Raw genomic sequence first — 23710 nt, forward strand, 5'->3', positions numbered from 1 at the left:
AACTATTCAAAAATCCATCAATAGAAGAACAGATGAATAAACTATGGTATATTCATACCTTGAATATTACTAAATAGTAAAAAGCTATAAACTACTAATCTAAGGAATAACATAGCAGAATCTCAAATTTTTCTATTGAATGAAAGAATTAAGGAATAGTAGTATTCATAATGTATGATTCCATTTACATGAAGATCAAGATAAGGTAAAACACATTAATTGTAATAGAAATCAGAACAACAGTAGCCTTAGGAGAATGAAAGATAAGAAGCAAGAGAGAACTTTTAGGAATGATGGAAATGTTCTGTAAGTGTCTTCCCGTTGCAGATACTCTGAATTTTTGATGAGTTGGGGATGAGTCCTTACGTGGAAACATTCATGGAAAGTATTAGCTCTGGGTTTTTTTTGTTTTATTTTTTGTTTTTGACAAGAGCTCACTCTGTTGCCCAGGTTGGAGGGCAGTGGCACCATTTCGGCTCACTGCAACCTCCACTTCCCAAGTTCAAGCAATTCTTGTGCTTCGGCCTCCTGAGGAGCTGGGATTACAGGCATGCATCACTGCACCAGGCTAATTTTTGTATTTCTAGTAACGCCGGGGTTTTGCCATGTTGGCCAGTCCAAGAACTCCTGGCCTCAAGTGATCCGCCTGCCTCAGCCTTCCAAATGCTGAGATTACAGGCGTGAGCCATTGTGCCCTGCCTTGATGTATTTATTTGAATACTTCAAAAAGAAGAAGAGTTACAGTGATACTAAGGAAATAATTATTAGTAATTAAATGGAAATACTTAGTACTTTATAATTAAATTATTATTCTAGGTTGAAAAATAAGTATGGACAAAATTTAAAATTTAAAATAAATGAAGGCATATTACACAGAATTGAGTGGAGACCAGTACTATGGTCAGAATTGTAAAAAATGAGCCTGGAAGATAATATACTATGAATTTCATGATGAATGTCAATTGCAATTTGCTGTGAGAGAGCAAACAAAAAAGCTGTTTATTACATAACAAATTAAATTGTTAAAGAGAAAAATATTGTGAAACATTTTCAGCAAATACATAGTAAATTTGATGAGACATTTTCTCTTGATAAGCAAAATGGAATAGATGAAGTTAGTTGCCTGAAATTAGAATTAAATGTCCAACCAAAATATTTAAACAATTTTTAAACAGAATCTGAGTTTGTAACCTTTTTGAACTATAAAATGGCTCTGATTCTTGCACAAAAAAGAAATGTTGGATATAGAGATAAGACAAATTATTAGTTTGGTTGCAAAAATCTTGTTAGCATATTCTGAGAAAGACTAAAATGATCTTATAAAAAGTAAAAAAAAATTAAGTCACCTAAAAACTGCTCATAGAATACAAGATATTTCTAACAATATCATGGATCAATTAATTCAAAGTTAGCAAAAGCTTCAAGTACTCTTCTTTAGCCATATATGAGTTGTGCAATATAAGATAATTTAGCCCAATTGATACTGTGGGTACACTTTGTCTCAAAAGATCCCCAAATAAAAAAAGCTGTCAATTCGCAGCCTACAAAACCAGAGTCATGACATAGATATTTTTGTCTTTTATATCTGTCAAAGAAAAATTTCTGTTAGGTATCAAAAAATATTTCTATCACAATAGATGATACACCAGCTGTATTAGGTTAAAAATCTGAATTCCTTGGAATTTTAATGCAAGAGACTGATGTCTCCCTAACTGCTTTGCTCTACTGTATAAAGAATATATCTATGAAGTATATACATGTAAATATTATGAATCACAACTACTTCATGGAACTGTTAAAAGAAATAGAGGCCAGGCTTGGTGGCTGACGCCTGTAATCCCAGCATTTTGGGAGGCTGAGGCGGGCGATCATGAGGTCAGGAGATCGAGACCATCCTGGCTAACATGGTAAAACCCCGTCTCTACTAAAAATACAAAAAATTAGCCAGGCGTGGCGGTGGGCACTTGTAGTCCCAGCTATTCGGGAGGCTGAGGAGAATGGCATGAACCTGGGAGGCGGAGCTTGCAGTGAGCCGAGATCGCGCCACTGCACTCCAGCCTGGGTGATAGAGTGAGACTCCGTCTCAAAAAAACATAACAAAACAAAACAAAAAAGAAATAGAGAACGATTAATCTTATGTTCTTTCCCAATGCTCATCTGTTTAATGGTGTAAGACATTTACAAAGATTTCTCGTACTTTGAACTCCAGTTCAAGATTTTCTTTAAAGAAAGTTTTCCAAATATTTAATAATAAAGGAAAAAGAAGACAGTGATTTTTTTTCTCACCAGTATCACATTGCATATGAATAAGCAAAATCTGAAACTCCAAGGAAAGGAAAGCTTTTTTTTTTGTGACCTAGTGAAAATAATAGGAACATTCATTGAAATGAAAACTTTTCACAGTATAAGTTCATAATAATGATTTTATATATTTTTCTAGCATGAATCAATATATAGAGGATTTTAACAGGACTGAAAAGCCTTGTGAAAAGATGCATGCAATGAAGAAATAGGCAATCTTAGTAAAGAAATAGGAACTATAAAAATACTAAAGGAAAATTCTAGAACTGAAAAATGTAATATCTGAAATTAAACAATTTGATAGATAGGCTTAGCAGCAGAACTGAAATGACAGAAAAAAAGAATAAGTGAATTTGAAAATAGAGTAACAGAAGTTGTCCAAGCTGAAGAACAGAAAAAAAATACTGAAGATAAATAACAAAGACAGTGACCTGTGGGACAGTACCAAAAGATTTAACATATGAGTAGAGTAAATGCAGAAAAAATATTTGAAGTTATAATGGCCAAGAATTTCTGGAATTTGGTGAAAGGCACATGTGTACAAATTTCAGAGGCTCAGAGTACCCCAAGCAGAATTAACACAAAGAAAACCATACCTAGGCACATCATACTCAAACAGCTGAAAACCAAAGGTAATAAGAAAATCTGGAAAGCACCCAGAGAAAAAGGACACATTACATAAGAGAAAAAACAATTCAAATGATTTCTTCTTGTAATCTATGGAGACTTGAAGACCAGAAGTCGGTGATTTATATATACATATATAAAACAATATATATCTCTTTACGAGTATATATATGTGTGTGTATTCTTTGTGTGTGTGTGTGTATACACACACATATATTCATATATCTCAAAAAAACTGCCAACCCAGAATTCCATAGCCAGAAGAAATCCTTAAAAAATAAAGGCATTTCAGTAAAAGAAACTATGAAAATTCATCACCAGCAGACGTTCACTCTAAGAAATGCTAAGTTAAGTTCCTCATACTGTAGGGAAATGATACCAGAGAAAAATTCAGATCTCTGGAAAGAAATAAACCGCATGGGAAATAGTAAATATATGGGTAAATATAAAAGATGAGGATTTTCATCTTAATTTCTTTAAGCAACTGGGTGTAGCACTGTGTGCCTATAGTCCCAGCTACTCCAGAGGTTGAGGCAGGAGGATTGCCTGAGCTCAGGAGTTCAAGGCTGTAGTGTGCTATATAACATCTGTGAATAGCCACTGAATTCCAGCCTGGGCAACATAGCAATACCCCATCTCTAAAAATAGAATACAGAAGACTGTTCAAATTTCCAACATGACTTTCCATGGATTACTTATTTAATTGCAAAGAAAAAATTCACCCATACAATGGAAGGAGCTGGTGGTCAATACATGAATCAAGGGATAAAACATAGTTTCACTTGTAGGCCACCTGATACTTTACAATATTAAGTACATGATACTATCTATGAAGTAGTCTTTTGAAAATGTTTAATCTGAAACCCAATCAAGCCTCTAATCATAACCTCCAGGTCACAGTAAATATAGAGGACAAAGAAACAAGTTAATCACACCTCCAGAAACAATAAGACAAACACAGCATGTGCAACACTATTTAGGTCAAATCTAAAGTCTTCAAAAAGTCTATGTCACAAAACGATGAAAAAAAAAAAATGATGAAGGGTAGGCTGTTGACTAAAAGAGACTTAATAAGCCATAATCATATAAAATATATGAGATTAGTTTGGTTCTTGGCTTGTGAAAAAGACAGTGCTAAAAGACATTATTTTAAAAATTAGAGAAATTTGCAAATGGAGTGAATATTTTAAGACATTATAGGGTTACTGTGAATTTTTTTGTGACAATGGTTTAGTAGACATCTAGAAGATTATCTTTGATCCTAGCAGTTGTATGTTGCCTTTTTTTTAGAGGTGAATGATACCTAAAACATTCACTCAAAAAACAGGAAAAGTGATATATGTAATATATACATATATTCATGTGTAATAAGTATGATATATATATGCATCTGTGTATATACATAGACATAAGACATGCATGGGTATATATGTATTTGTGTGTATATATGTGTTAGTATACACATAAAAAAGAGAGACATCAGATGTACTGAAACTAGGTGAAGGGCAAACAAGCCTTCACTGCACCACTGTAAACAGTTACCTTTTCTGTAAGGATGTAAATCTTAACATTTTCATAAACTTAGGGAAAACCTTTCCAAGTTAATATCTGTCTTTTGGCTACCTAACTGTTCATTTCTAATTTATTTTAATTGTAGAGGATGCAAAATATATGTTATCTGTATTATAGGATTTGTGAAAAAATTTCTTTAAACCACTCTCTAATTTTCAACAGCTATCCTTTCATTATTCAATAAATACACATTATTTATTCCAGCATTAATCTTCAGGGGTATGAATTCTGAATTTAAAAATTTCTCATTTAATATATTCTACAGGATTTTGTCCAGAATAAATTATATGAAGTGATGATAGAGCATTTTCAAAATATCACACTCATAGGGTCTTCCTTCTATAAAATTTATTTTTAGTAATTCTAACAATTATCATAAAAATAATGTATTTAGTAAGCAAATAATATGTGCCAGATGCCTTTCCAAGTATTTATATTCTATATTAACTAGTTTAATCTTCACTATAGCATCATAATAGTGACAACAGTAAAAATGTGCCATGGCTAAAGGCTTTCCCTCTCATTACATTAAGAGTCTCTCACCATGGTGAAATCTTTGATGTTGACTAAGTTGATAGCAATGACTAAAGGCCTTACCACATTCTTTGCATTTCTATGGTTTCACACCAGTATGAATTGTCTGATGTTGAGTAAGTCGATCACTGCGATTAAAGGCCTTATCACATTCTTTACATTCATAGGGTTTTTCACCAGTATGAATTCTCTTATGTTGAGAAAGACCTGAGATAGAACGAAAGACCTTCTTACATTCTTTACATACATAGGGTTTCAAACCAGTATGAATTGTCTGATGATAAATTAGTTGAGAATTAAGTCTAAAGGTTTTTCCACATTCCTTACATTCATAGGGTTTCTCCCCAGCATGAATTGATTGATGTGTCTTAAGGTCTCCAACACGACTGAAGGCTTTCCCACATTGCTTACATTCATATGGCTTCAAATCAGTATGAATTATCTGATGTTGAATAAGATGTGAATGAAGCTTAAAAGTCTTCCCACATTCTTTACATTCATGTGGCTTCTCACCAGTATGAATTCTCTGATGCTGTGTAAGTTGAGAGCCTCTACAAAAGGCCTTTCCGCAATCCTTACAATCATAGAGTTTCTCACTACTATGAATTCTCTTATGTTTAAGAAGGCTTGAGCCCCTACTAAAAGCCTTTCCACATTCCATGCATTCATGAGGTTTCTCACCAGTATGACTTCTATGATGTTCAACAAGTAGATAGCTGCGAACAAAGGCCTTTTCACATTGTTCACATTTATATGGTTTCTCACCAGAATGAATTTTCTTATGTTGGTAAAGACTTGAAAGATGACCAAAAGCCTTTCCACATTCTTTACATTTGTAGGGTTTCACACCATGATGAATTTTCTGATGCAGACACATATGTCGATATAATCTAAACGTTTCCCCACATTCCTTACATTCAAAGGGTTTCAAGCCAACGTGAATTTTCTGATGTTCTGTAAGGTGAGAATGACGTCTAAAAGCCTTCCCGCATTGCTTACATTCATAGGGTTTCATACCAGTATGAATTATCTGATGCTGAATAAGCTGTGAATAAAACCTAAAGGCCTTCTCACATCCATTGCATTCATAGGGTTTCAAATCAGTGTGGATTTTTCGATGTCTAATAAAATGCTGGAAAACTACAAATGCTTTTCCACATTCATTACATTCATAGGGTCTCACACCAGTATGGTCTCTCAGATGTTCAGTAAGGTGCGAATATTTTCTAAAGCCCTTCTTATATTCCTTACACTCATATGATTTCTCTCTTGTGTTATTTCTCTTATGTAGAGGAAGGGATTTATGTTTTTTGAATATCATTTGACTAAAACATCCCACTTTAGGTCTCTGTTGTCTCCCAAATTCAACTGTGTACTGTGGATCAGTTCTGAAAATAAACCTCATAAGGTTGAAGGTTTTATTTATTTTCCATGTCTCCTGATGGTACGCATTTACTTCATAATTTCTTTTTTCTGAAGATAACTTGTCGCTTTCAGTTGTGAAATCAGTCTGGAAGAAAATGAAAAAACAAACAAATGCTATTTTCCAATAATAGGGGTAGGGAGAGGACATCTATATTAAAAATAGTGATAAACTAAAAAGTGTATCTGTTAGTAGTAAAAGAGTTTAGAAAATTCTAAAGTACTGCCGTGCAATTTTTAAAAGGCAAGAAGGGCTCAGAAAATTATGAAAGTGCACAGGAGGATGTAAGATTTATGAGTAGGCAAAGACAAAGTCACTAGTTCTCATATTTAGTTGCAAATCAGAATTACCATAGGAGCATTTTACATACACTATCTTTTAGATATCCACTCAGACTGAGTGGATCAGAATGCACGGGAGTACGTCCTGAATATCTCTATTCCTAACATTATCACATTGCTCTCTATATAATTTTGTCAGTGGTTTGGCTTTATCTTAGAATGAAAACCAAACACATAACCATGAATAAAAGGCCCTGTCTTATCCACACAAATTCATTTCAAGCCCTTGATATCTGCTCCCTATATTGTACCACATTGCATCTTTTCAGCTGTGAGAACACACCACAAATCTTTCCCATCTCCTGGGGTGTTACATAGATGTTCCACCTTTCAGAAATCCTCTTAAGTGGCTTCTTTAAATAATTGGCTAACTTTAAGTAAATTCATATTTTTAAGTCTATATTCCATTTCCCAATTATTTGCCTTTATACTCCTTCTCTCAATTACATATTTACTAAATCTCATTTGTTTTACTACTTATTTTGTTACCCTAAAACATAGCATAGGTGCAAATCTTCTTTCAACTCCCATTGAAAAACAAGTCCCTACCATTGGTAAGTATTACATAATTCATTGTAGAATGAAATGTTGAGTTAAAAATGTAAACTGGATGAAAATAAAGGTCATTGGAAAAGAGAGCTGAGTAAAATAACCATTTCATTTCTGAAAATTATGTAAAAATTATCAGGTATCTCTCCCTGACTCCAATCTCTCACTCCTTATTAATCTTTTACCTCACATTTACTTTACAGGTGAGAAAAATGCACTTCCAAAATAGCTCAGTCAAGAATATAAGTGGAAAAGGCTGATATGCGGCCATTCTGCAATAACCTGTCCCCTTAAAAATATACATGCCTCTACCACTGGTGTTCATTCTTTCCTTTTCATAGCCATGCTTTTCTGTTTCTATCTCAATCAAAGTAATCACATGTTGCATTAATTTTTACTGTAATGTTTTAAATAATTTTTTTTAAATCTACAAATAATGCCTGTAAGGTTGAAGATTTTACTTCTTTTCATTCTACACATGTTCAATCTGTTGTGTTTCTTCAATGCCTTTCCCAAATTCTCCCTTCTATTCATTTAAAGCCAAGGTGGATCATTCTTGAATTCTACAGAAATGCATCTCAGCAATTTTTCAGGAATTGCACGAATTAATATATTGAAAGGCTTATCAAAGTCAAAGCAAATAAACCTGGGGATATTGGGAAAAATAAAGTAAAAAATGGGGCAAGAGTCTAGGAAACTGAGTGCCTAGTAGTTTGCAACAAAGAATATATTGGACGTAGGCTGAAGATTGATAATCTGTGTGAGGGAGCAGCCTTTGAAATCTAATATGCTAAATGGGTCAAGTATTGAAAACAAGTGGAATTCTGTGAAAAAAGTATAAATTTAAAAAGTCAAAATAATACAGATGTTATCCTCTGAGCCAATGCAATAAAGGATAAGTAGCAATATCAAACAGCCAAAACACTTCCTATTTATAAACAGAAAGTACTCAACAACTACTGTTAGGTCAAAGACAAAATACAAACTGAAACTGTAGAATTTCTTGAAGATAGTGATAATGGAGATACTACATATCAGAATCTATGGCTTTCAGTTATAATGCACCGAGGCAAACTCAAAGATTAACATGCTTACATCTAATTAAAAATAAAATAATTAAAATGAATAAATGAAACATTTCATTTAAAAATTAGGGAAAACAGCCAGGCTCAATGGCTCATGCCTGTAATCCCAGCACTTTGGGAGGCCGAAGCAGACAGATTGTTTAAGGCCAAGAGTTCAAGACCAACCTGGCCAACAATGGGAAATCTAAAATTACAAAAATTAGCCAGGTGTGGTGGCACACGCCTATAGTCCTGGCTCCTTGGGAAGCTGAGGCACAAGAATCATTTGAACCCAGGAGGCAGAGGTTGCAGTGAGCTGAGATTGTGCCACTGTACTCTAGCCTGGGCGACAGAGTGAGATTCTGTCTCAAAAATAAATAAATAAATATAAATAAAAATTAGGGAGACATTAGGAAAAGAACGATGGACTGCAGAAAAGGAAAATATAATACAAGCAAAATGTAAATAAAACAGTAGAATTAACACATACAAACCATTATTTCCTTTATACCTAAGGAATAAAAGATAGGAGGGAAAATCCAAATATAATGACAAGGGGGAAATGACCATCAATAAAGAAATAATGTTAAAAAAATCATACAACTGTGCTAATATATTTCAAATGTACATGAAATGATGAATCTTCCTGAAAATAAAATTTATCAAAAGTGACACCAGCTAGACTTACTGGCTGGCTTCTAGCAAACAGAATATGAAAAGGGAAAAATAATAACTTTACAGTGAAGAAAAATGATGGACATCACCTTAAACAAATTTATAAGGTTAATACCCCAGCAATAAATCATGTTGATATCATGTATTTCTGATACGATATGATGAGAAAGGTACTTCTTTGGTATTCTTCCCCAAAGCCGATAATCCCAGTTTAATCATAAAAAATTCAACAAACCCAAATTGTCGGGCACTTTTCAAAATACCTGACTAGTACTCTTCAAAAAGTATCAAGGCCAGAAAGGACAAGGAAAGACAAACTGTCACAGGTAGGAGGAAACTAAAACACATGATGGCTAAATGCAATGTGATATCCTGGATTGAATCACGGAATAGAAAAAAAGACAGTGGAAAAACTGGTACAACTGAATAAAATCTATAGTTTTGCTAATAGTTTGTCTATAGTTTTGTTAACAATGTTAACTTGTTAGTTTGCATAAATGTACCATGGTTATGTAAGATGTTATCATTATAGGAACCTGTGGTACCACATTTGTAACTTGTCTATAACTCTAAAATTATTTCAAAATGAAAGTAAAACAATAACAACAAATAGACTCCAGAAGAGATGGAAAATCTAAACAGACCAATTTCCATGAAAAAAAATAGAAAAAAAATTTAAAATATTTTTCCCCACAAACAGCTGGTCACAATTAGTTAGCTCCCTGTTGGTCAGGCTTCGGTCTCTATATACTATTTCCCATTAATGTGAACTAGGGTGCCTTGGAGAAATAGCTAATTCCTAGTTCAGGGAGGGAAGATACAAGGCGAATCTGGAACCTCTTGTACTAAAATGCAAAGAAGCTTTTAAAGATAACAGAAAATAACTTGTGCTTTTAGTTATGAAACATTAAGAGGGATCAGATTTCCCCTTTTACTTTATTTTTATTTATTTATTTATTTATTTTTTATTATTATACTTTAAGTTTTAGGGTACATGTGCACATTGTGCAGGTTAGTTACATACGTATACATGTGCCATGCTGGTGTGCTGCACCCACTAACTCGTCATCTAGCATTAGGTATATCTCCCAATGCTATCCCTCCCCCCTCCCCCCACCCCACAACAGTCCCCAGAGTGTGACGTTCCCCTTCCTGTGTCCATGTGATCTCATTGTTCAATTCCCACCTATGACTGAGAACATGCGGTGTTTGGTTTTTTGTTCTTGCGATAGTTTACTGAGAATGATGGTTTCCAGTTTCATCCATGTCCCTACAAAGGACATGAACTCATCATTTTTTATGGCTGCATAGTATTCCATGGTGTATATGTGCCACATTTTCTTAATCCAGTCTATCATTGTTGGACATTTGGGTTGGTTCCAAGTCTTTGCTATTGTGAATAATGCCGCAATAAACATACGTGTGCATGTGTCTTTATAGCAGCATGATTTATAGTCCTTTGGGTATATACCCAGTAATGGGATGGCTGGGTCAAATGGTATTTCTAGTTCTAGATCCCTGAGGAATCGCCACACTGACTTCCACAATGGTTGAACTAGTTTACAGTCCCACCAACAGTGTAGAAGTGTTCCTATTTCTCCACATCCTCTCCAGCACCTGTTGTTTCCTGACTTTTTAATGATTGCCATTCTAACTGGTGTGAGATGGTATCTCATTGCGGTTTTGATTTGCGTTTCTCTGATGGCCAGTTGTGGTGAGCATTTTTTCATGTGTTTTTTGGCTGTATAAATGTCTTCTTTTGAGAAGTGTCTGTTCATGTCCTTCGCCCACTATTTGATGGGTTGTTTGTTTTTTTCTTGTAAATTTGTTTGAGTTCATTGTAGATTCTGGATATTAGCCCTTTGTCAGATTAGTAGGTTGTGAAAATTTTCTCCCATTTTGTAGGTTGCCTGTTCACTCTGATGGAACTACCCTGGAGGCTCTGGCTGAGTACTGATATGAATTTACATGTGAGCAAACTAATGAGGCAAAGGAAAGCACCACCATATAGGGGTAGGCAGAACAATACCTGAAAGTCACCAAGGGTAGTTAGGGGATAGTTCCTGTTTCCACCAGCCAGGAGTGGTAAGTTGGCCCTAAGGCTCTACAACTACTTTTCCCCTGAAAAAACTCCCTGATTCTAAGTACAGCAGGAGTTAAAAGAACAGCGATTACAAAGAGGTAGCTGAGCATTATCAAACTGAAAACCAGCAGTGACCCATTTAATTCCTGGTTGTATTACTGTCATCAGCCTGCATTCTATCAGACTAACAGAGGAAAACATAAATACCCTCTGGTGGAAGATACCATCATCTGAAACCTCTTCATTTATTTTATATGCAATGTCCAGCATACAATCACAACTACTAGTAACTTGAAGATGCATTAACAAATGACAAATAACAAGATTAAAAGAAAGAAACAATAAAGAAGCAGACCCCCAGATGATACAAAAAATGAGGCATAAAAGAATTAAAAAATTAACTATGATTAAAATGTTCCAAGAAAACAGATGAAAATTTAGTAATAAAAGGAAAGCAAATAAAAGAATGAAGATTTCAACAAGTATTTGGAAGTTATAAAAGAGAATTAAATTGAATTTCTGGAACTGAAAAAGACAATATCTGACATGAAAAACCCCTCTTTAGAAAACAGAATAAGTGAGCTGGAATACAGGTCAACAGGAAACATTCAAACTCCATCATATGAAAAATAGAGGGGAAAGAGAGGAGAAAAGCAGATAAGGACATGATAAAGTTGTGGGATATGCTCAAAAGGTCTAACATAGGTGTAATTAAAGTCCCAGATGGGAGGAGAGAATGGTCACCTATCTTCCAAAAACTGAACAAATACTGCCCCTTCTGCATGGAATCTATCAGATCACTGGAAGCCAACAGGCCCACTGCTAGAACTACAAAAATAACAGTAAAAAAGAGAATAATCTTAATTCATTCTACTACTATAAAAATTATGGAGGCTCTTTTGTGGTAAAGAGAAAACCATGGTTTTTTATGTAGGAAGATCAGCAATTAAAGTATTTACAGACATTCTGAACACACATATAATTTAAAATTTGTTTTTGCTGATAGTGTCTTTGCAGAAAAATACCAGAATTCAAACCTCTAGTCATTTAGAAAAAGAAGTAATTATAGGACAGGGCAGAGGCAGGCATAAAGGCAAGTGAAGAATAGTGAAGATTCAGGTGCTGAATGGGGGTGCCCATTCCACCTAACAAACTTCAAATATGCCCATTTCCACCTAACAAACTTTGAGAATATGGAGCAGAAATGTAGCTGGTTTCTTGGCATAGACCATAAAATATACAACAGAGAAGGCTGATATTCTAGAGAGCATATTGTACATCATTTTGTGCAGATATTCTTACCCAATGAGACCAAGTTAGTATAATTCTCCAACATCACATCTCTGTACAAATCCCTCTGATCCGAGTTTAAATATTCCCACTCCTCCTGAGAGAAGTCTATGGCAACATCGCTGAATGTCAATGGCACCTGAAATGACAAACCTGTGTATTATTTGTAAAAGTAAAGAAGACTTTTCAAGATGGAACATTAAATTGCAATAAAGGGGCAATATGTAAAAAGAAGTAGTCTAGAGTTACAAGATGATGACATGGTTAGATAAGAGTAAATAAATTAGCATGTCTTAAGTAGAGTGCCCACACAATCTTAAGGAATCCTGTTGGAGCACACAAAATTTTCTTAGTAATATTAGAGAAAAATCCAAATATATAAAAATAAATGAAGTCACCAAACTTTCCAAATTAAATAGTATATATAAGCACAATACCTTCTACGTACCTAAGCCATATAATATTAATAAATACAAGTTGTTACAGCTTTTCTCTTCAAGGAATATGAAAAAACATGAATTGATAACTACCCCCTCCCCCATTGTATTATAAAATCTTTTCCAGCCAAGATGGAATAACAGGGATTGAATTTACCTTCTTGTATGAAATAACTGAAAATCTGAACAAAATATATTAAACCATTGGGCAATGATACCTGAAAGACAAGTAACAAATGAGGTGAAACCTACAGTCACACTAGTTTACTGTAAGGAGACAATTTCTAGGCTATGGCACAGGGAGCGGGAACCTAAGCAAAGCCCACTGGATTCCACTGAGAACAAGAAAAGTACAAACCAATATCCATCGTGGACACAGATGCAACGATTCCAAACAAAGTTTTAGCACATCAAATCTAACAATATATAAGAAAGGGAACTCTATTATGACCAAGGCTCAATCCAAGCCTGTCTCACATTTAAAAATCAATCAAGGTAATGCACCATATTCACAAACTACAAAAGAAAAACCATATGAACATATCAATAGATGCAGAAAAGGCATCTGACAAAAGCCAACATCCACTGCTGATATCCTTGGTGAAACAAGAAAAGAAGGGAACATCCTTAACCCAAAGAATGACATCTATAAAAAACCCATAGCTAACATCACATTTGATAGTGAAAGGCTGAATGCTTTCCTCCCCAAATCAGGAATATAGCAAGGATATCTACTCTCACCACTTCTATTCAACATTGTACTAGCGGTTCTAGCCAGTGCAACTCAGGCAAGAAGAAGAAATAAAAAGCATCTAGATTGAAAAAGAAGTAAAAATCTCTTTATTCACAGATAACATGATTGTCTACATAGAAAATCTAATAGAATCTAATAAAAATTCATTAAAACTATCAAGTGAGTTAGCAAGCTGAGAAGATACAAGCTCAATATGTTAAACATAAATGGCATTTTAATTAGCAACAATTGGTGGAAATTAAAATAAAAAATACTGAATATCAAATGAAAAATATAAAATACTTAGGAATCAATCTAACAAAAGATGTACAATACTAATACTCTCATAACTACAAATAATTACTGAGAAAAAACTTAAAAGATCTAAATACATAGAAAGCTATAATATGTTCATCAGTCAGATGACTCTTACCTTTGCAAACAGATCCACAGATTCAACAAAATCTCAGTCAAAATCCCAGCAGAGGCCGGGTGCGATGGCTCACCCCTGTAATCCCAGCACTTTGGGAGGGTGAGGCAGGCGGATCACCTGAGGTTGGGAGTTCGAGACCAGCCTGACCAACATGGAGGAACCCTGTCTCTACTAAAACATACAAAATTAGCCAGGTGTGGTAGCGCATGCCAGTAATCCCAGCTTCTCAGGAGGCTGAGGCAAGAGAATCGCTTGAACCTGGGAGGCGGAGGTTGCAGTGAGCCAAGACCCCACCATTGCACTCCAGCCTGGGCAACAAGAGCGAAACTCTGTGTCAAAAAAAAAAAAAAAAAAAAATCCCAGCAGAGCTTTTGTAAAAATAGACAAGCTGATTCTAAAATTCAGATGAAAACACGAAGGATCTAGAATAACCTAGACAACATTGAAGAAGAGCAAAGTTGGAGGATCAACCCTACTAATTGGAAAGCTTAACATAATCCTACAATAATAAAGAGTATGTGGTGTTTGCATAAACGTAGACAAATAAGTCAATGGAACAGAGTTGAGAAATAGACCTATACATATCTAGACAACTGGCTTTAAACAAGTGACCAAAGGCAATTCAGTGGATAAAGGACCGCCTTTTAAAAAAATGGTGTAGGAACAACTGGGTATCTATATGCAAAATAAATGATCTATACCTTCTACCATATGCCAAGATTAACTTAAAATGGCTCATGGAGATAAACATAAAACCTAAAACTATAGATCTTCTATGAGAAAACACAGTATGAAAATCTACATAAGCTTGGGGTGAGGCAAAGATTTCTTAGATACAACACTAACAGTACAATCTCTAAAGAAAAAGTACAATCTGTAAAGAAAAGAAAAAGCTGATAAACTGGATTTCATCCAGAAATGGAACTCTCATACACTGTTGGTGGGAATGTAAAATGGTATTATCACTTTGAAAAATTAAAAACTTCTGCTCTTCAAAATTCAGTTAAAAGAATGAAAAAATGGCCAAGTGTGGTGGCTTATGCCTGTAATCTCAGCACTTTGGGAGGCTGAGGTGGGAGGATCACTTGAGCCCAGGAGTTTGAGGCTGCAGTAAACCTTGATAACAAAACTGCACTCCAGCTTGGGCAAGACAGCAAGACTCCATCTCTGAAAAAAAAAAAAAAAATTAAAAAAAATTAAAAATTAAAAAGAGGCTGGGCGTTGTGGCTCACGCCTGCAATCCCAGCACTTTGAAAGGCTGAGGTGGGCAGATCACTTGAAGTCAGGAATTCGAGACCAGCCTGGCCAACATGGCGAAACTCCGTCTCTACTAAAAATACAAAATTTAGCTGGGCATGGTGGCAGGCGCCTGTAATCCTGGCTACTTGGGAGGCTGAGGCAGGAGAATCGCTTGAACCCGGGCAGCAGAGGTTGCAGTGAGCCAAGATAGCGCCACTGTACTCTATCCTGGTGACAGAGTGAGACTTCATCTCAAAGAAAAAAAAAAAGAATAAAGTGACAAGCACCCTCTTATTAGATTTCATCTTTCTTAAGGTATTAAGGCACTATTATTAAAAATAATATTATTGTATAAAGTATTATACTAACATGGCATGTATGTTGGACACAAATCCCAACCTCTTCCCCATAGTTCAATATCATCTACCACATATCATTCTAGTTGACTTTCCTTTCTACAACCCTTTATAGATCTGTTCCTGAGTTGGAACACAGTAATGCAGAATGATCCAGAACAACCTTGATTCCCTCAGGACTGTCAATTTCTCTTCCACTACAAAATGAGACCCTGGAATTGTTTTCATTTCTCAGTGATCCCTTAGCTAGATCCCTAATCTCTCTCTAGGTAAGTGATAATCCCATCTTCACTCAAACCTAAATGCATTTCAAGGTTGAGATCTCATCTCAAACAGACTGAGACCACTCATAACCAAGTTTTCCCTTATCTAACTGTGGAGATAAGGGAGCTGTGGAGAAAGTTTCCACTCCTGTAGTCAAATAGGACCATTGTTCCTATGCCATGAAACCATGAACCTGACAAGGTCTGCTCAACTATTTCAAGGTACTTCACTCTTTCACTGCTCTAACACTGCTCTTGAGAGAAGACTGAACACATGGAAGATGGATGAATTATTTGAAAATAAGTGAAAATCAGTTCAAAAAAGGAGGGCAAATGAGGAGGACATCATCCTTCACTGGAATGGGAGGAATGTGAAATAGGTTCCGAGAGACAGCTTTCTGAGATAGGCGGTTTCAGGATAAAAAATGAAAATATTACATGAATTAAAAAATCACAATATGTCAGAAAAGCAAAAGAGACATCAACTCACCTGGGCCGTGGTTTTAGAAATGCTAGTTCTCTTCAGGTTTCCTCTACCAGAGAAGCAGAGTTCAGAGAAGCCAAAGCTAGGTAATCAAGGCATCACCTGCCAAAAGATATGTAACTTTACTAAACAGATGTTTCTAATCAATAAGATACTGTCATTTTACAGGTATTTAGTTGTCACATTTAAAAGGTTGATGATGTACCACATATTAGTAAGGCTGTAGGGTAAAGTGCATTCTCATGGTGTTCTGTAGACTTGTGAAAATCAAGGGCATTAATACATGTAAGTTCTGCATAAGAAGAACTTAACCATGAAAGGCCGTTTCTGAGACTCCATCCAAAGGAAATAATTATAAAATGTGCTCAAAGATGTATAAAGGAATGTGATGATACATATTAGTTGTAATGAAAAAAGCTGGAGAAAAATCTAAAGATACATAGATGGGTAGTTAATTAAATAAATGACTGTGTATTCACATAATGGAAAACAAGGTAGATATTAAAAACAATTGTGTAGATCACTGGTTCTGAACAGGCAGTGAATTTGTTCTTAAGAGAACATTTGACAATGTCTGGAGACACATTTGGTTGTCATAATGTAGGCAGGGGTGTTACGGTATCTACTGGGAAGAGACCAGGGATGCTGCTAAACAATGTACAATGCACAGGAAAGTCCCTAAAACAAAGAATTAGCTAGCCAAATATGTCAATAGTGTCAAGGGTGAAAAACCCTGAAGTAGACTCATTAAAGGAAGATACCATAATCCAGAGTCTCTATAATATATAACAGATTATGCCAACACATGATAACTGTTAAACATGAAAAAAACAGGAAAAAGTCACTAATGAGCAGGAGAAAAAAAAATCTCAACAGAAATAGACTCACAAAGAATCCAGATATGGGAGCTAGCAGACAAGGGCTTGATAATATGATTAACATGCTAAAGAAAAGAAAGGAAAAGATGAGCAAAATGGATTGCAAAATGGAGTAAATCAATAGAGTATCAGATCTGAAAAGACAATCACATGAATATTTTAGAATTATAAAATTAATTAAGAGCTTATTGGGCTGGGTGCGGTGGCTCATGCCCATAATCCCAGCACTTTGGGATGTCAAGGCGGGTGGATCATTTGAGGTCAGGAGTTTGAGACCGTCCTGGACAACATGGTGAGATCCCGTCACTATTGGAAATACAAAAATTAGCCAGGTGTGGTGGCATCCGCCTGTAATCCCAGCTACTTGGAAGGCTGAGGCAGAAGAATTACTTGAACTGGGGAAGTGGAGGTTGCAGTGAGCTGAGATCGTGCCACTGCACTCCAGCCTGGGCGACATAGTGAGACTCCATCTCAAAAAAAAGAGCTTATTATGCAACATTAAGTCAAATTTACAATAATCTTTCTTTCAAAAAATCCTCTATGTCTATTATTATTATTTTAGAGATGGGGTCTGGTTCAGTCACCCAGGCTGGAGTGCAGTGGTATGATCATAACTCACTGCAGCCTCAAACTGCTGGGCTCAAGTGATCCTCACATCTCAGCTTCCCAAGTAGCTGGAATTACAGGTATAAGGCACTGCACTGAGCCTCAAATTAACAATAATCTTATGCAGAGAGGAAAAAAAAGAGAACACAATTGAAAAGAAAAATGCAAGAAACAGTGAAAATGTGACACTGAACATCTAGAAGAAAATAAGAGAGAATGGGACACAAAAATTATTTAAAGAAATAATGAACAAAAACATTCCAAATCTCAGGAAATACCTTGATATACAAATCAAAAAAGTTGTCAAGCCTAATCAAAATAAAATGAAGAAATTCACCCCTAGAGATATCATAGTCAAACTGCTGAAAAAAACACTGAAAAACATAACTTAAACCACATCATTTTAAAAAAAAGCTGTCAGCTATAAGAAAACAGTAAGAAAAATGGTTGACTTCTCAATAGAAACTATAGTAGCCTAAAGAATGGAATTTGTAACTTTAAAGTACTGAAAGAAAAAAACTGAGAACTCTGAATTTTATACCCAGAGAAAAAATTTTTCAGAAATAAAGGTGAAATAAATACTTGTTGAAACAAATGCTACGATAATTCTTTATTAGTAGACCCACAATATAAGAAATACTAAAAGAAAGCATTAGGCTAAAGGAAGGTAATCCCAGATGGAAGCATGAATATGCAAACAAGCAATGAACAGCTGTAGATGGAGTAAAGACACAACCGATATGACTAAACAAATGAATTATTTAAAGCAACGAAAATAATAATGTTTTATGGGGCTTGTAATATAGGATGGAGGAATGACAATAATAGCAAAAATGGTGAGCAAGGAGGTTAATGGAGTTAACACATTAACCTCTATTAATGACTATTGAAATGCCCTTACACTATGGGGACTCTATTAAAGACGCACATTATATTATAATATCTTGGCAGCCAGGAGTGGTGGCTCACACCTGTAATCCCAGGACTTTGGGAGGCTGAGATGGGCAGATCACCTGAGGTCAGGAGTTTGAGACCAGCCTGGCCAATATGGTGAAACTCCGTCTCTACTAAAAATACAAAAATTAGCTGGACTTGGTGGCGTGTCTGTAATCCCAGTTACTTGGGAGTCTGAGGAAGGAGAATTGCTTGAACCTGGGAGGCGCAGGTTGCAGTGAGCTGAGACTGTGCCACTGCCCTCCAACCTGGGCAACAGAGTAAGACCCTGTCTCAAAAAATAAATAAATAAAACAAAAGAATGTACAAACATGTACAATTGAAAAACCTGATAGAAGAGGCCAGGCATGGTAGCTCATGCCTGTAATCCCAGCACTTTGGGAGGCCGAGGCGGGTGGATCACCTGAAGTCAGGAGCTCGAGACCAGCCTGGCCAACATGAGAAAACCTCGTGTCTTCTAAAAATACAAAAATTAGCCAGGCATGACGGTGGGTGCCTGTAATCCCAGCTACTCGGGAGGCTGAGGCAGGAGAATTGCTTGAACCTGGGAGGTGGAGGTTGTAGTGAGCCGAGATCGAGCCATTGCACTCCAGCCTGGGCAAGAGCGAGACTCCATCTCCAAAAAAAAAAAAAAAAAAAAAACAAAAAAAACTGACAGAGGAGATGAAATGGAATAATAAAAAAAAAACTTAATTTATACAAAAAAATCAGGAAAAGAGCAATTAAAAATATAAAGAATAAATGGGCCAAACAGAAAACATATAGCAAGATGGCAGACTTATATTACAGTAAATATAAATTATAGTATATTACTACAGTATAAGTTATACTATTATAGTAATTATAGTAAATACAAATGAACTAACAATTGCAATTCAAAACTAATATTATAAGATTAGGTTAAAAAGAAAAATAGGATCAATTAGGCTGCTTACAAGAAACGTTCTCTAAATATAAAGACACGTGTTTAAAAAAATGGAAAAAATCTATCAAGCAGTATTGAGAAGAAAATAGACATCTATACTAATAACAAATAAAGTAGATTTTAATGCAAGAAGTATTGTAAGTAATAAAGAGGGTCATATTCTGCAATTCAGCAAGAATACAACAGTAGTCCTATATTTGTATGTACCTAATAACATAGTTTCAAAAAATATAAATGTCAACAGAATTAAAGGATAGACAAATTTTAGAGATTTCAACACTCTCTATTGGTAACTACTAATAGGAACACCAAAAAAAGAAAAAAAAATCCACAAAGCCATAAAAGTTTGAAGAAGATTAACCAAATTGAACCAAATGAACATTACACCAAACTGCAGACTACACATTCTGTTCAAATGATTACATCACATTTATCAGAATAACATTCTGGGCTATAAAGTAAGTATCTATAAATTACAAAGGATTAACATAAAACAATGTATATTTTCTGAGCCTTTACAATTAGCTTAGAACTCAAAAAGAGGCAGTTCTCAAATGTTTCCAAATACAGACATGCTGTGGAGATATTGCAGGCTTGGCCCCAGACCACCATGCTAAAGTGAATATTGCAGTAAAGTGAGTCACATGAATTTTTTGGTTTCCCAGTGCATAGAAAAGATATGTTTATACTGTATTATTAAGTGTGTAATAGCATTATCCCTAAAAAATATGGTGCATACCTTAATTTAAATATACTTCATTGCTAAAAAATGCTAATGGTCATCTGAGCCTTCAGAGAGTCATAATCTTTTTGCTGGTGGAAGGTATTGCCTTGATGTTGATGGCTGCTGACTGATCAGGGTTGCTGAAGGGTGGGATGGCTATGACAGTTTCTTAAAAGAAGACAATAATGGGCCAGGTGCGGTGGCTCATGCCTGTAATCCCAGCATTTTGAGAAGCTGAGGTGGGTGGATCACAAGGTCAAGAGATCGAGACAATTCTAGCCAACATGGTGAAACTCTGTCTCTACTACAAATACAAACATTAGCTGGGCATGGTGGTGCGCACCTGTAGTCCCAGCTACTCGCTCGGCAGGCTGAGGCAGAAGAAGCGCTTGAACCCAGGAAGCAGAGGTTGCAGTGAGCCGAGATCGCGCCACTGCACTCCAGCCTGGGTGACAGAGCGAGACTCTGTCTCAAAAAAAAAAAAAAAAAAAAAAAGACAATAATGAAGTTTGCCACATCAATTGACTCTTCCTTTCACAAAAGATTTCTCTGTAGCATGTGATGCTGTTTGATAGCATTTTACCCACAGGGGATCTTTTTTCAAAATTGGGGTCAATCTTTTCCAACCCTGCTGCTGCTTTATCAACTAAGCTTGTGTACTATTCAAAATTGTTTGTTTTTATTTCAACAACATTCACAGCATTTTCACCAGGAGTAGATTCCATCTCAAGAAACCACTTTAATTGCTCATCTGTAAGAAGCAGCTCCTCATCCATTAAAGTTTTATCATGAGATTGCAGAAATTCAGCCACATCTTCAGGCTCCATGTCTAATTCTAGTTCTCTTGCTATTTTTGCCACATCTGCAGTTACTTCCTCTACTCAAGTCTTGAACCCCTCAAAGTTATCTGTGAGGGTTGGAATCAACTTCTTCCAAACTCCTGTTAAACATTTTGACATCTTTCTATGAATCAGGAGTGTTCTTAATGGCATCTAGAATGTTAAATCCATTCTAGAAGCTTTTCAATTCACTTTGCCTAGATCCATTAGAGAAATCACAATCTATGGCAGCTAGAATTTTATTAAATGTTTTTCTTAAAAAATGAAACTTGAAAGTTGAAATTATTCCTTGATCCATGGGCTGCAGGGTGGATGTTGTGTTAGTAGGCATGAAAGCAAAATTAATCTTTTCCATACATCCCCAACAGAGCTCCTGGATGACCAGGTGGAATGTCAACCGGCAGTAATATTTTGAAAGGAATCTTTTTTTTTTCTTTCTGAGCATTGGGTCTCAACAGTGGGTTTAAAATATTGAGTAAGCCATGCCATAAACAGATGTGCTGTCATTCAGGCTTTGTTGTCCCATTTCTAGAGCACAGGCAGAGTAGATTTAGCACAATTCTTAAGGGCGCTAGAATTTTCAGAATAGTAAATGAGTATCGCCTTCAACTTATAGTCACCAGCTGCATTAGCCTCTAATAAGAGAGTCAGCCTGTCCTTTGAAGCCAGGCATTGACTTCTCTCTAGCTATGAAAGTCCTAGATGGTATCTTCTTCCAACAGAAGGCTGTTTTGTCTATATGGAAAATCTTTTGTTTAATGTAGCCACCTTCATCAATAATCTTGGCTAGATCTTCTGGACAACTGGCTGCAGCGTATATATCAGCATTTGCTGCTTCACCTTGCACTGTTATGTTATGGAGATGACTTTTTTCCTTAAACCTCATGAACCAACCTCTGCTAGCATCCAACCTTTCTTCTGTAGCTTCCTCACGTCTCTCAGACTTCACCAAATTGAAGACAGTTAGGTCTTTGCTCTGGCTTTGGCTTAAGGGAATTTTGTGGCTGGCTTGATCTTCTATGTGGACCACTAATCTTTCTCTGTATCACAGTATCTCCATATGACTCGAGAAGCACTTTTCATTTCCTTCAAGAACTTTTCCTTTGCATTCACAGCTAGGCTAACTGTTTGGCACAAGAGGTCAAGCTTTTGGCCCGTCTTGGCTTTTGACATGCCTTCCTCACTAAGCTTAATCACTTCTAGCTTTTGATTAAAAGTGAGAAACAGAGGACTCTTCCTTTCATTTGAACACTTAGAGGCCATTGTAGGGCTACTAACTGGCCTGATTTCAATATTGTTGTGTTTCAGGAAATAGGGAGGCACAAAGAGAGGAAGAGAGACAGGAATAGCTGGTCGGTGGAGCAGTCAGAAGACACATAACATATATTCATTCAGTTCACCATCTTATATGGGTGTGGCTCACGGTGTCCCAAAGCAATTACAACAGTAACACCAAGGACCCTGATCACAGATCACCATAAAAATAATGGAAAAGTTTTAAATATTGCTAGAATTACAAAATGTGACAAAGACACAGAATGAGCACATGCTGTTGAAAAACAGAGACAATATATTTGCTCAATGCCGGGTTACCACAAATCTCAATTTGTAAAAATTGCAATATTTGCAAAGTGCAATAAAGCAACATGCAATAAAATGAGATGTGCCTGTGTAAAAGGCATACTTCTAAATAGTTACTGGTCAAATAATAAATCAACGGAAGCTAGAAAATATTTTGAGTTAAATGATAGTGAAAGTAAGATATATCAAAGTTTGTGAGATGCAGGTAAACCAATGCTTATGAAGATATAAGCTTTAAATATATGTTCTATCAAAACAGAAAGGTTGAAAATCAGTGATATACATCAAGAAGCTTGAAAAGGAAAAGCAAATTAAACCTATAGAAAGTATAACATACCAAAAGTAACCAATAACATAAAAAACCCCAAATATACAATAAAGAAAAATCAATAAAGCCAAAGCTATTTCATTGAAGAGATTAATAAGAATAATAAACTTCTAGTTACACTGATCAAGAAAAAATTGCCAATATCAGGAATATAAAAGAAGATATCACTACCTATTTTACTACATACATTAAAATCAGAATTGTATGAACAACTTTATAACTTTCTAATAAACTTGAAAATGTAGCTGAAATTTTAAAATTCCTTGAAAACACAATTTGAACTGATATAAGAAATTGAAAATCTAAATATTGTTTTATTTATTAAAGAAATTAAATCTGTATTAAGGATCTTCTTACAAAAATAATGTCAGGCCAAGAGGATTCAGTAGCAAATTCTCCCAAACATTTAAGAAATTAAAAATGCCAATCAAACTCAACTTGTTCTAGAAAATAGAAAAAAACAAACTATGT

The 23710-nt window shown here is 35.5% G+C and overlaps 1 protein-coding gene across 4 annotated transcripts in view; it reads right to left on the bottom strand.

The window, feature by feature from the left end:
• Positions 1 to 2007: 2007 nt before the first annotated feature.
• Positions 2008 to 23710, bottom strand: part of ZNF404 (zinc finger protein 404) — a 32235-nt gene continuing 10532 nt past the window's right edge. For 2 of the 4 annotated variants that reach the window (XM_063701417.1, XM_063701418.1), the window contains exons 3-5: positions 16411 to 16506; positions 12472 to 12598; positions 4819 to 6544 (exon numbers count right to left, since the gene is read on the bottom strand). In XM_063701417.1, the coding sequence (XP_063557487.1) occupies positions 5114 to 6439 (1326 nt within the window). In that variant the 5' untranslated portion in view covers positions 6440 to 6544; positions 12472 to 12598; positions 16411 to 16506 and the 3' untranslated portion in view covers positions 4819 to 5113. Of the gene's footprint in view, positions 6545 to 12471; positions 12599 to 16410; positions 16507 to 23710 lie in introns of all 4 variants that reach the window. The other 2 variants (XM_063701419.1, XM_063701420.1) reach the window with 2 other exon arrangements.

Source organism: Gorilla gorilla, chromosome 20, assembly GCF_029281585.2.
Source record: "Gorilla gorilla gorilla isolate KB3781 chromosome 20, NHGRI_mGorGor1-v2.1_pri, whole genome shotgun sequence".
NCBI lineage: Eukaryota > Metazoa > Chordata > Mammalia > Primates > Hominidae > Gorilla > Gorilla gorilla.